We start from the raw sequence: 13,886 nt of genomic DNA on the forward strand, positions 1-13,886 counted from the left end.
TATCTAAAAACTCAAAGAAAACAGAACGGCTGTCATGGGGGGTCTGTACAAAACTGAAAGTACTGTCTTTTCTTTCTTTATGCGTAAACCTTCGTAATATTCTGTATCTATGCTATATTCTCCAAGAATATCATACCCTGTGAGATAAATTAGAAATGCAACGCCGCTACGTTTGCTTCCCTTGCGGTCCACGTAGAAATGCTGCTATACCCTTGAAGTAGATAATGCTCTGAGACATCATCGTACAAAGTTTGGTAAACATCACAACGCCAAATTTCAGGTTACATGATTCGCTTTTAAAAAGATGAAGCCCCAACAGTGACGACACACTAAGAAGGAACAAAGACAGCACGAGGCGTTTGAAAGCTATGGACCCACTAGCCCCACAAGGTGTTTTACTGCATGATTCGATTGACACAGTGACTTCATCCTTCATGTTGAACAGTGATCTTATATTTAGATGCATGAATATCGGCAGCTTTGTTTCTTTGCTAAATTTGTGTCTGGTAGTGATGCCTCCAGGAATCACACAGCCTGAAGGCGCCAACTCTGTTCTTGGTACGAATGTATTAAAATTTTGTTTACTAAACGCTTGTCATTTTGTTCGTAACTTTCACGCCTATTTCGAACAACAGGTGAAGTCTCTGTGCGGCGCGCTTGAATAATGCTATTTTTCGTTCAGAAAAATTTTCAGGTGTGTTCACGCTTGCGTGCTATTGCCCTTCGTAACATTTTCTTCATTTCGGAACAAGGGTGTTCATTTATAAACCCATGAGATTTAGTAGGTGCGCCGAGGGAAATTTACGTTAGCCTTTTCCTTGCGTGACTACTGAAATAGATTGCCACGTTTGTCACGTCGTTGAAACTGAACAATTACATTTGTGTGATCTTTTTTGTTTTCAATGTCCTCGTGTGTTATAGGCTGCCCAACTACTTCACCAATATTTTTAAGTACTTCAACAATTTTTAGTTTGGTTTCTCGACTATTCCTTTTATTTCAAATTTCTATTGCACGAGTAGGCCTCGAACTGCCAGAGGCCTGGGTGGCATTCCGCCAAATTCTCCTCCAAAGTATGAATATTGTGCTGTAGCAATTCGTTTTCTTTCTTCAGCTTATTATTTTTACTTAAGGTTGCCACCATTTCTTTTCGTTTTTGTCATCAGGGCTCTTGCTGAAGAAATCCATGCTCTTTTCTTCATTTCATCAATTTCAGTGCGCAAATATCTCTCTTCGGATTGGAAGCTTCACTCTATCGCATCTTTAATTTGTTTCCGTTCATTTTTCATTTCGTCTTTCAAATCGTGGAGCAATCTCCCAACTTCCGTGTTCTTATTAAACACCAGTCGTAGCACAAAGAGCACATTCGCTAAAGATCGAGCAGCAGTGGCAGCTATCCAAAACTACAGTTAGTATTTTGCACTGTGATAAGTGCGCCGCTGACTGCAAAACGCAGAAGAAATGGTTCAGGTTGTGCCCAGGATGCCGCTACTGCTGCTGTATGTGACCCCCCGTAAGGTAGCAGGCAGGCTTTATATGTCTGGATGGCCACGTGGTTCCGGAATAACGTGGTCCCGGAATCATCATACCACCAATATCATTGATCAGCACAATATCAGAACTGACGGAATACAAGTCATTAGCTATCTCGAAGATGACAGTTAATTATTTGGGTACCAGCGCGGCTTTAGAAAAAGCCTTTGTTTTAACACACAGCTCGCAGGATTTTTCACGTCTTGTATTCGTCTATTGATGCGGAATAGAAGCTTGAAACCGTATTTTTAGACTACTCTAAGGCGTTCTTTTGTATGCCCCATTACAGTGTCCTGGCTAAATTTTAGAAACCTAATATTGATCCCCATGTTTTAGAGTGAATGAAATATTTATTAGCATCTCTGTAACAACTCGTGCTCGACGTTTGGTCCCGTCATGTCTGCAGCGTCTTGGGAAAATGGGCTTGGACCGTTACTGTTCCTTGTGCGTATTAATGACTTACGTAAGTGCGCTTCACCCCACATTATCTTTTCTGAGGATGATCATGTAGACCATTGCAACCAATGTGGTGATACCAGTCAAGTCACTCTCAGAAGTGGTTTATACGCAATTAACACATGGTTTAGGCCCTCGTTAATACATCCAACTCTTACTGAAATTAAATTTATGACGTGTCGTTGGGCGCAATCAGGGCTTAGAGAAACGATGTGCACAGGACAGACGCTTCCTTACAAGTGGACTTTATTAATAGTTTCCAAGGAAGAGGATGGGTCACGCATGCGCAGTAAGAAGGCAGATACAAGGCTCATACAGATTCACATGGAAAAGTTCTAAAAAGACCTAACACCTACTGAAATAACCTATTTAGTTGTCCGTCAGCGCTACTGATCGGACAATAACGCACGTGCCTCATTGTGCGCATACCTGGCCAGCCCGAGTAATTTATTTCACCAGTCTGCCAATAGACTTCCTCACAATCGTTGCATTGTCAAAGAGCGGGGTGCAACCGCAACCTTCAATGAGCGCCGGTAGGTGCATACCACCCGCTACAGTCTCCAAAGACGATGACTGCTCCCTGAGTCAGCCGTTTATATCTCGACCCGTATGACCGAAGTATGCTTTACTGAACCTTAGCGCAATCTTGTAAAAACTTTCAGTGGTGCGAGTCACCAAGGGCTTTACATGTCTCTTCCCACATTTTAAAATGTCATTTATACCGTATTTAACCAAATCGTATTTAAACCATAAGTCATACCCGGTGTTTTTTTTTTACCATACACAATCTTCAAGATTTGTATGGGGCCAATAGCAGAATTCTATTCACTGAGCTGCATTACTGAAAGAGACGGACATTACTAGCATGAGAAATCTAAATGTGTAACGGGCCAATTAACAAAAATTCATTAGTGAACTTCTGAATTCATTATTATAGGGTACATGTTGCATTTGGCTAATTCTAGCCGATGAATTTGCAAGGTACCTTTAAGTTCCAAGTTTGAATTTGGAACAAATTTTCAGGACAACAGCAGTTTCGTAATATTCATTCTCAAAGTGTGCGACGAAATACACGGGCGTTGCAGTTTCTTTTCTGGTTCAATGCATAAAACGACGGTCTTCCTAAATATAAGTGAAACGATAGTGCATTTTTACCGCTACTTTCACCACGCATATTGTGAAACTTGCGCGATCCTTAGAAGTCGGTCCACGTGGACGTGCGACCGATATTCAACACATCGCGAACAATGTGTAAAGTGCACTACGCGCCGTACGGCAAATATGTAAAATATAATTTTTGTAATTAACTAATAAGTGTCGTGCAGTTCGATTTCCTGTGCAAGCTACGTCCGCCGCTTCGAGTAGTCCAGCTCAAGAACGTTATCCCCCGCAGGTAATTTTTTTTTAAACCCTCACGGTCTAAACAAACAAACAAACAAACAAACAAACAAACGAACAAAACCTACAATAGTGGCGCAAGCCCCTTCGGACAAGCCAAACAGATGGACATATTTTTTTAGCTCTCAAAATCGCTGCAGGCCCGCTCACCTTGAAAACAAACGCTCCATCCTCGACGACTCCCGCGATCTCCCCACAGCCGGGGGTGCGCGCACGCACCACGTCTTCCAGCGACCTGCCGGCGCCGTTCGACGGAATCGCCGGAGTCGTTCCGGACGCGTCACCAGTGGACGCGGTGCCGGCACTGCTACTAGAAGGGCTGACGGTCGTGGCTATCACCCCCGCCGCCACGGTGACCAGTATCGTCAGCGTGACGAGCGTGGTGACGGCTGCGAGAACGCACATCTTGGGGCTGCACCTGCCTTGCTGAGACCCCGTTCCTGCGGCGGTGGACCAGTAGTGGCGGCGAGAGTGGTCGACGAGTCGAGAAGCAGGCGCTGCGGCCGACGATGAAGTGGGCGAGCTGCGCGAGTCGTGTTGCGTGTCCGTGTACCGCACGAGGTCGTCCTCGTCGTCCAAGTGGCTGTAAGGTCGGTGCACGCCCCGCAGCAAGGACATGCTACACCATGAGCCGGCCGCTGCTCAAGATCCGCCCGCCACCGCGGCACAGCTGTCTCTCGACGTCATGCCTCGGCGAGGGACCTCTGCCGGCGTTTCCAACCACTCACTGGTCGCCCGCTCCCTCCTGCGCACAAGAACAAACGGGGACGACAGTGTACTGTTATAATTACCACTAAGACGTGATTCCCAGATTCGCGAGAAATTCGTTTAGACGGTTGTGATGCCGTTTTTCTCTACTAGATAAACCTCCTTTTGGGTAAGTGAACCCGCGAGTGTTGGGAAATGCATGTAGGCGTTTTTGTTGTAGGGAACAAATACGAAACTGACGATGCGCGAATAATACTAGCTTTTTTTTAAATATTGACTGCTGCACTAAAGTTTCGGGCATAGCGCAGCATATGGATGGATGGATGGGTGAATAACTTTATTGAGGTCCCTCCGTCCGCGCGATTAGCGCGCAGCGGGCCGCTCCCACGTCGGGACCGAGTGGCCATGCCCCTTCGCCTTGTGGCGGGCCCGATGTAGAGCCCAGGGCTGTGCTTCAACGTCCGAGCTGCGTAAAGCTAAGAAAAAGTTTTTTTTTCCTTGTTTTGTTTTCACAGGTGAAAGCGTGCTCCGCTAGAAAATCTTCATTAAATAGAAGTCAGCATTCAGTAGTGTTTAGTAAAACATATTAACTAAAGCATAGAAATGTTCAACGTAAATGCTCAAATATTAAACTGGATATGTTTGTGAGAATTTCCTCTCAAACGGACCGATGGAAAGTGTTTTCAAAGACTTGTTTTTCTTCTTTGTGTTGCTGCTAATAGAGGCTTTAAGCACCTATCCTTTGGGGGAATAAATCGTCGAATGGGTCGGGTGAAACGAATTTACGCAGACAAGTTAAGAAATGGCTTTAAGCAGCTTTGCAGTTCTGCGTAATGGACACTTAATCTGGCAGAATTTTTCGATGAATGTAAGATAGACATGCAAGTGGAGACTTGCCATTGCGCTGTAGGATTAGTGGTTGCAAGCCTGATTTCATACACGCGCGGATTTCAGAATAGGAAGGGAAGAAGCAAACGTGAAAGAGATATACGTAAAGCCCTTCAGCATCAAGACATTAGGCAGGAATTTGTAGGCAAGACATCTGTAGTATACTATGATAGCACAGTGCTTCTTGACTGTTTTTTGTGCATGCGCTGCGTTGGCACGTTGGTTCTTCCCAAAAAAAACCCTGCTCGTCCAGCCAGCCTTCATCTCGTCAACATTTTGTGCATGCGTTGACTTCGCGTGTGGTATGTTCCAGCTTACGCTGTACCAATCCACCAACGAAGAAGTTTAAGGATTGCCCAGAGAGTGTTCGAAGTTCTCACGCAGGAAGCTCCAACATCGCATTACGCGCGCTAAAATTCGAAGATTTTGCCTGATTCTTGCCATCTCTGGAGGACGCCGGAACACGAATTTGCAGGGAGGGCGAAAGCTACAGCGCGAGAGACTGCAAACTATCAGGGGTACAAAGGAAGGCCGAAATGCCTTTGACTGCTTTGAAGCAAGCAGCTCAGGTATGTTTTCATGCTTCCTACTTTGACAAGGCTCACATTTCAACTGATGGTTCTCTCATTAAAACAACCTCCACTAAAGCAGTGGTTATCCAATTATAAGGTGAGTCAGCATCAAGCACAAAATTTCTCACGTCATTCCCCGTCACTATACGGATGGGTTGAAAGCCTGTTGCTCTCTGAGGCGCGGTTGACTACATTACGCAAAGTGACAAATCAGTCGGTTATATTCTGTGAATGAGAAACAAGAGATGGTTAATGCCTTGTCATAGTTCAAAAGCCCTCCACGATTATTGGTGCCTTCATTGCGGGATCAGTGGAAATGATCAAGGAGACAAAGGTGCCCGAGAGTCACATCAAGAAAAACAGAGCATTTTCGTTCCTCTTTCTAAAGACAGACGCTGCAAGGCAGCTTCGTCACCTGGCATGCAAGCTCCCCTTAACAGAGTCATCATCATCATCATAATCATCATCGTTATCAGCCTGGTTACGCCCACTGCAGGGCAAAGGACTCTCCCATACTTCTCCAAATACCCCGGTCATGTACTCTTTTGACAGAGTGAAACACCGAAAATATAAGGCACACCGGGTTGTATGAACTGAACCCTTCACTACACCTACGACCTCCACCCAGGCTTTACCGACGTAAGGTATCGCTTCTATACCGGCTGTGGTTGGGAGTGGCTTTCATAAATGCGTGCACTAATTTGATTGGAATGACCGACAGTGCTGCATGCGACGTCGGCGGCGTGGATGAGAGCATCAAACTTTTATTCTGCCATTGTCAGCGATTTCAGTCGGAAAGATAAACATTATCTGTCGCATTGCGACGACTGGACGATCGGCCCTTGTCTGTGCAGGTGCTACTTGAAGAGCGTCCCCATTGTTCGTCGGCCCACAAAGCTTCGAAGGCACTTTTGTCTTTATTGAGGGCGACTTCCTTACATGAACGCCTTTGAGTCGCTCAGGCCCTCCGCGTGCGTGCGCGAGCTCACCGCTTCTTTCCTCCACCTCCCCTCCCTCTCTCTCTAGCTTATATTTTTATTCCCTCTTTCCTGTCCTCCAGAGTAGGGTAGCCAACCAGAAACACTTCTGGTTAAGATCCCTGCCTTCTCTCGGTATTTCCTCCTCCTCCTCCTCCTCCTTCACTTTCCGAATATTTGTGACAATCCAGTTCCTGAGTCAATGAACTGCTGGTTTGGAGAAATGTGCTGCGGGTGGCACAAAGAAGTTAGCTAAGAAATTTTGTCCAGTGGGAAACGGCAAGGGCGTGACTAAGGAATCGCGCTCCTACAGCTACGCGCGATTCCATATACCGCTTCTTTAGCTGCCCCCTCAGATGTACCAGCGACTGGCTCTGTTATCTACAGAATTACGCAATGAAACAATCGTATCTACATTTCCTCACCGCAGCAATATGCAGATTCAAAAGCAAAATGTATTTATGAAAGTGACGCTCCCCGAGTTTATAGTGTCCACTCTATCGTTTTCTCGTCCAATACAGCAGGTTGATCCCGGAGGCCCTGTATTGGGGAGCTGCGCCGATCCCACATGTAACAGAACTACAAAGACTGGGGTGAGGAGGTTGCTGACGAGTGATAGGAATAAACTTGATCACGTGAAAGGGGAATACTAGGGAACTTTGCATGCCGAAGTCGCAATTAATAGAACACCATCGATATTCAAAGAAGCTATGGTTGACTTTGACATTCGATATTTCAATATGTATGGTTACTCCGATCTTGTCGCCGATTTGATAGTGAAAGAATCTTGACTAATCAGGCTGCTAGCGCGAAGCGAATATTGGTGTACATTTTGGAACGTTCGCGAGCGCCAGCAGTTAAGTTGGCATGTATGTCGAGCCTTTACCCATAGATCACATATCGAGGAATGACGGCTGTGCTCACCGCTATTGTTGTTCTTGAGTGTTATTTGCATGCCTGGTCACAAGTTCGCTTACTAGAGGGTACGTTTGGTGACGTGTCAGTTTCAGTACTGTCTGGTTCTTCCCCCTCACTGCAACAGGACAATATACGATATAATATACAAAAAAAAAAGATAGAATATTTGGAATTTCGTTGTCGCTAGCGCTGCGATAGCAAGACAAATGAGGTCTTCTATACTTATTGTTTTGCTTTTTGTTCAATAAGATAAATTTTTAGGGATTTATTTTTTTGGTCTAGTTTTTCGTGCCTCAGTTTATCTACCGAACGAGCCCAACACTGGTTTTGTGTGTGTGTGTGTGTGTGTGCCTTTGCTGTGGGTTAACAATAAGGCCTGACTCCAATTCGCTCGTTGCACCAGTCGGTGATAGCTTAACACCGCGGCCTATAAGACCATGAAGCAAGAACCTAATTCCATGATACACGGCGTCTCACAATCGCCCTCATCAACAAAAACAAAAAAAAAACAAAAAAAAAGAAGCTAATGGCAAAGCGGTACAACGAGGCTTGCCAAAGAAACTGCTGATATAAGCACCCTGGCAACATTGGCACCGTACGTGCTCAGAAAGCCGCGTGAAATCACTGTTGTGTTTCCCGCTTGCTTCTTTCTAGGACGAGAGACTGCAGTCACGTTCTCACCCATCTGTCCTCCCTTTTCTCAGCCTTCTTTTGTTATTGCAACACGAGTCGTATCTGATTTACTTCTCACAAAAATACCCTTCGTGCTCATCCTTAAACAAGCTTTAAGCAATGTTTTACTTCCAAACTCAGGCAGCAACCGCACAAAATGGTCTTTTCCTTTTGCTGGTACGGAAATCTGGAACGACTTAGCAGCGTATAAAAGAAGTCTGCCAACTTTTCCATCGCATCGACTTTCACTTAGATCTTGCAGATACCATGATGAAGTTAGTAGACTTTTTTTGTGCACCGGCAACCTATTTCGGATTGCAACTACATAGTGTTCATTAACCTAGCTGTCTTTTCTGTTCTATATGCTATGGTTACCCATTCCGCACGAGTTGTTATTTCATTTAGTCATGCTATAACACTGTGTAACTTGCACGATTGTCTATCTTTTTCTTGAGTTCTAATTGCGATCGATGCCTCTTCATTATAATATACCTGAGTGCTAATAAAAAGCCTAGCTGTAGTTTTAGACTTTGCGACGTCATTCTGTATAACACCTCAATTAACGAATATCCGCTAGTGATGAAACTAACTGAAGTGAGCTGAACTGCATGAGTGTTCGTTAGTGACTAGTCCTGCTTTCAGAGGCAACAGTACGAGTCGCCAACTAGTAGCAACAATACCAACCAACTAGAATAATCAAATTTAGTTTCTCACTAGGAACATATTTGCGCATAATGAATATCATGAACGATGATATGAACCGCATTTTGTAAGGACCCAATTAGCTTCCCTTCCTTACAATTACCTATCACGCAGGGTGGCTAGTAGGTGTGACAATGCAGGCACACCGTGACAGGGGCAAATGAGAAAGACTTCCGAAAACGAACGGAAAATGCAATGAGACTTTAGAAAATACCGCCCCCGTTGGGAGGAAAAAGTAGCGGTGCTATTGAAGTGGCCACCTGGGCTATAAGAGAGACCGCGTTCAAACTGGGATGACAAACATGCTTTATAAGGACACGAAACCAACATATGCCAAAGTGTAAGACAGTATAAGAGAAATAGTTTTTTGTGTTTATTGAAATGTAGAAATTATAAGCTCAAGGGAGATTAAAGTTGATTAAAAAATTGGGGGACGTAACCCACCATAGAATTTCCTACAATTACTAAAGGGAACTTTAGGGCTGCGATCGTTTAGCCCCCAAGGGAATGATCGGTAGTACACGGATTTGTCTGGTATTCGTGCTTGGTGCTTCAGACATCCTTATGGCTTCGTTTATTAAGCTTTATCTGGGCCTGAATTTGGCGAACTTTCGCAGCAATTGATACTTTTATGAATACAGAAGGTAATAAGACTCTGCAAGTACGCATAATCACTGCTAATTGCAGTGGTTCCGCTTGTCCATGCGTCCGCGGCATAATGGTTTCAATATCGTGCTTCTGTGCTCGAGATCGTGTGTTCAAATTCCACCGTCTGACAATTTTAATAACGTTTACCTAATTATTTATAACGGAGGGCTTTCTTAGAAATGATCACCTTGCAATGTCACGAAGCCATTTAAAGGCAAAAGGGCAAAGTTTAGGAAAATTCGTGTGCTACCCATCATTCCCACGCTAGCTGAATTGACTTGCTTGCAGTTCCCGCAGAGGCTAGCACCATAGCTCCCTGTAGTAAGCGAAGAAGCTTTTAAGCTTCTTCGCGTGGGCCGCGCATGCGCTGCAGATACCGTGGCAGCACGACGGGGGTAGAGTCAGTGTGAATGCGCCTCGATCGAGCATCCGTATAATTGCTATCGCTGTAAGAAAAATAACAAAATACGGATGGAAGGGTAAACTGTCAAGGTTTCCTTGTGCGCGTGTGCCTGCTTGCGCGCCCAGACGAATGCAGGCTGGCGTGCCATTCTGCCCGATTCCAGAGAATGCAGACAACTGGCACCACGGACGTCAGCTAAGTCGGCACAACGAAATGCCGCAGTCCCGTTGCAGTTCCGTTTCTTTACACCTGTCTGTCGCCCGGCTCCATTCTTTACTGCTCCGCGAGACTGCGGAACCTGACTTGAAACGCGGGTACAGAAGCATCGCTTAGCGCTCCACTGCAGCATGCGGAATGAGCCTTTTAGCTTCAGCCAGGGGGCGCGATCAATCTTTTCTCTGTCGCTCTTTCTCCTATTCCTTTCCACCCATCCTTCCAATGAGTAGCCACCGCCGCTTCTTTCATTGCTTCCTTGCTTTCAGGCGCTAGATTTTCTCTGCTTACCCGAGAATCAATGTGTCGCCTTTCGTTCTTCCCAATTCTCCTACTTATACTTGTGGATCTAACGGGAGCCTAACGGGAGCCTACGAAAGCGGCATTATTCTGCGAGGAAAGGGACATCCGTCACCTGCTTTCACCTCACTCGTCTTATATATAAAGCCGGTGCCAGTCGACACCTTTCTATATTGCGACTCTGTTCTTTCCCTTTTTTTTAGCTCTCTCTCTTCCTTCTGAGTCGTCATTGTCCTCATACGCCAAAGCCAGGCGCGTCGCGTAGCCGTAAAAGCAGCGGCAATCGAAATCGCCGTTACAGTCGTCCAATTCGCTTTCTTCCGTTTACTGTGTCAGAGTGGCGGAAAAGGGTGAATAGGTGTCCGTTGCACTCTCGTGATTGCCGCCGCCTGCAGTATCGCGTTCTAATGTGTCTGTTTACTACCACTGCCGTGCGCTACAGCAACCGGGTCACAGTCCCGTCTGCCTTGCGGGAATTATGTGTTTCTGTTTTTCTTCCACATAAGCAGCGACAACTGATCGTCTATCAAAGTTACAGAACGGGTGCCAAGGGAAGGGAAGCGCTGTCGACGACGGCAGAGAACTAGGTGGTGTAATGAATTTTTTTTTAAATTGTGGACGCGATAATGGTGTCGACGTTGCGTACATTTCCATATTATTATTATTCACGCGCCCTTAATTACCTAGCTTTATGGTATTACATTACGGATAGAAAAAAAAATTAGGCAGAACCCATGTCACGACGAATGTCGACGTTAGTGCGATTAACACTGAAGCAATGCATCGACGCACCTCTTAGCAACCGGCAAGGAAAAAAAAAACAGAAACAAAGGCTGCCGCTTTGAAAAAAGGTTGTGGTGCAAATCATGTTAATTGCTAGACGAATTGTCGATGTACTGTTGTGTACTACCTTTCTTCGTCCTGCGACAAGGTAAACATTGGGTAGAATTGGCGCTGCTTGAATGTGTGCCTGTGAGAGCAACACGGTACACGGATCATTGGCAAAATGTGGCTGCGCTGCGGGAGTTCCGCGCACTTAAGTTGTGTATCGTAATCATGACCCGAGAACTAGGGATATAGGCGGTGAGTTCACCCTCTATATCACTATTAGATTGTGAAATTTCCTTTCTAGATGGCACTTGAATTTAGTTCACCTTGTTTCTCTCGCGCACCTTCCCCCTATATTCACATTTTGTCTCGTATTTGTACCCTGTATGGATAAACTTCAGTTTCAGTCTGCGCGTCTTGTGTCTCATTCGTCTATGTTGGTTTCATTTTCAGTTTTCAAAAGAAAACATAAGCCCAATACGCCTTCCGCCTTCCGCTTGTTAAACACTGCTAATTCATCCACTAAGCAAGTAACTGTCGTGAGCTTTCTGCACCAGCGAAACTTCACGTCGGCATTTCAATGCAGCAAAAAAGAAAAGTTAGCAAGACCAATTTGCCTTTAAGTTAAAAATACTTAGATATTCCTTTTATTCGTAGTGACTGCCCGCAGCGTTTGCTTGATTGAAAGAGGGGGATGCGAAGAAAACATATGCCGTCACTTAGCTTCTTCGCCACATGGTTCACTGCAATGCCTATGTATTGAATTTGAACAGCATAAGAAAAGAAGTATCTCCCTCACAAGATGTAAGTGGAACGGAAAAACAGTAAGGACAATAGAGTAAGTGGAACAAGCTGTAGATCCACGTAACGTTGGCGTGTTCGACTTAAATGAAGAAAAAATACAGAAAGAATGAAGAGGTTGCGATTCCTGATAGCAATCTTGTTCGCGAAAACAGCCGGATCCACATAAATATGAGGTTCGTTCCCGTAAAAATATGCGGAACGTTAGTTTCAGCGGGAACCTATGTGTAACTGGATCAATAGTGTAGATTATAGAGAAAGATGATTTTACTCACAAGAAAAAAAAATAACTGTTTTACATGGAATAGAAAACAAATGCAATTCAACAAAGCCTTATTGCATGTCAGTATTTCTAAAGAACTCTAGTTTATTAACAGATGCATCGTGATGGTTCTGTGAAGTGATTCAGCTGGCCGTTTATTATACTGGTGAATGGCAAAATATGGGGGTGGCAGGAATAGATTTAGTACGAGTGAACTTCGGTTGTATTTTAGTAGGGTGAGCTACTCAAGGGAAAATGCATGCGACTGGATGGTTTGACATGGAACTCTATGAATACCTAGGGTTTATGATACAGTCGAAGCTAAAATGGCAGCATAACAAGTCTGTTTTTCGATTGCGCACAAATTTAAATATTATGTAGTGCGGGTTAAGCTGCAGAACCGAGACTGTTGCTTCATGGAAAACGTTGCAGCTTTATACTATATTGATTTGAGTCTGTGGGCACTGTGTCCTTGATGCGGATTCCAAGTGATAGCTGCATATTCCAGTTGCGCTCTACTAAAGTGGCGCATATGCAAAGAGCTTGGTTGCTTGATTAACGGAGTACAGATCACGCCTTAGGAAACTGAGGGTATTGGACGCTTTGGTATAGCGAAGGAATGAATGTGCTGGTGCCATGTCATATATGCAGGAATGTGAACGCCTAAGTATTTTACCAAAAGAAATTTTTTTATGACTGTTTCTAGTATTGTTTAAAAGCAGGTGTGAATTGCGCTGTTCCTGGTAAATGCCATGACTTCTGTTTTGGAAATCTTTATTACCATCAGCCATTTGATCCAAACCTTGACAATTTCTTCAAGGTCCGACTGCAGGAAATCAATATCATCAATAATAACGATCTCTTTGTAAATAACGCCATCCGTTGAAAATATTGTGGCAGTGGAAGTAAGGTTATTGCTTAATTATCCCAATAATACGTCAGTGCGCGCGATCACACGACCATAATGTAACTTGGACGGCGTCGAGTTTAAAGCATTCATTCCCAAACCAGCATACACAAAAAATTTTGCTGGCTGAATTGTCGACAAAAATGTTATAAGCCAGTTCGGTATATCAAATTAGCTGATATATCGAACTGTATTTGGCGCATCAGCCTGTTCGTTATATGCGTGTTCGACTGGAGGTGTTTCCTGTCTAATGTCTGCAGTACTGAATACAACATTCAGCGCTCACATACATGTTGTCGGTTTTGATATTTGAGGACACGCTTACAGCAATTTTACATCTGCTTCCCGTTTGCGTCTTCCTGCCACTTACGGTAAAGTTCCAAAGCACAGATTTCAATGAATTTCAAGTATTAAAAACAAAGCTACAAAGATTATATAGTACGAAGTGTCCTGCTCACTGAGAGCAGTACGCTTATCTCATCCGCATCACACGAGCCCGAAATTCACAAAGGTTGTCGCAAATTATTTGTGTCTTACACTAAACTTTACCCCATTCAGTTGTATCAGAGCGCTGCTCTTCAGTATGGCTGTCTCTTCCCTCAAGTGGTGTTGTTTGGTCTGTCTGTTCTGTGGCTATCGACAAACACATCGCCAGGGGTTTGCTTCAGTAAAATAATCGCTGTCAATTAAGAGGAAAATGTT

General features: G+C 44.5%; 1 protein-coding gene across 1 annotated transcript in view; it reads right to left on the bottom strand.

The window, feature by feature from the left end:
- The window catches only part of LOC126537493 (para-nitrobenzyl esterase-like), an 87,803-nt gene that overhangs the window by 54,980 nt on the left and 18,937 nt on the right, over positions 1-13,886 (bottom strand). The window contains exon 2 of the mRNA XM_050184519.3: positions 3,536-4,130. Coding sequence (XP_050040476.1) covers positions 3,536-4,003 — 468 coding nt within the window. The 5' untranslated portion in view covers positions 4,004-4,130. The remainder of the gene's footprint in view (positions 1-3,535; positions 4,131-13,886) is intronic.

This window comes from Dermacentor andersoni, chromosome 4, assembly GCF_023375885.2.
Source record: "Dermacentor andersoni chromosome 4, qqDerAnde1_hic_scaffold, whole genome shotgun sequence".
NCBI lineage: Eukaryota > Metazoa > Arthropoda > Arachnida > Ixodida > Ixodidae > Dermacentor > Dermacentor andersoni.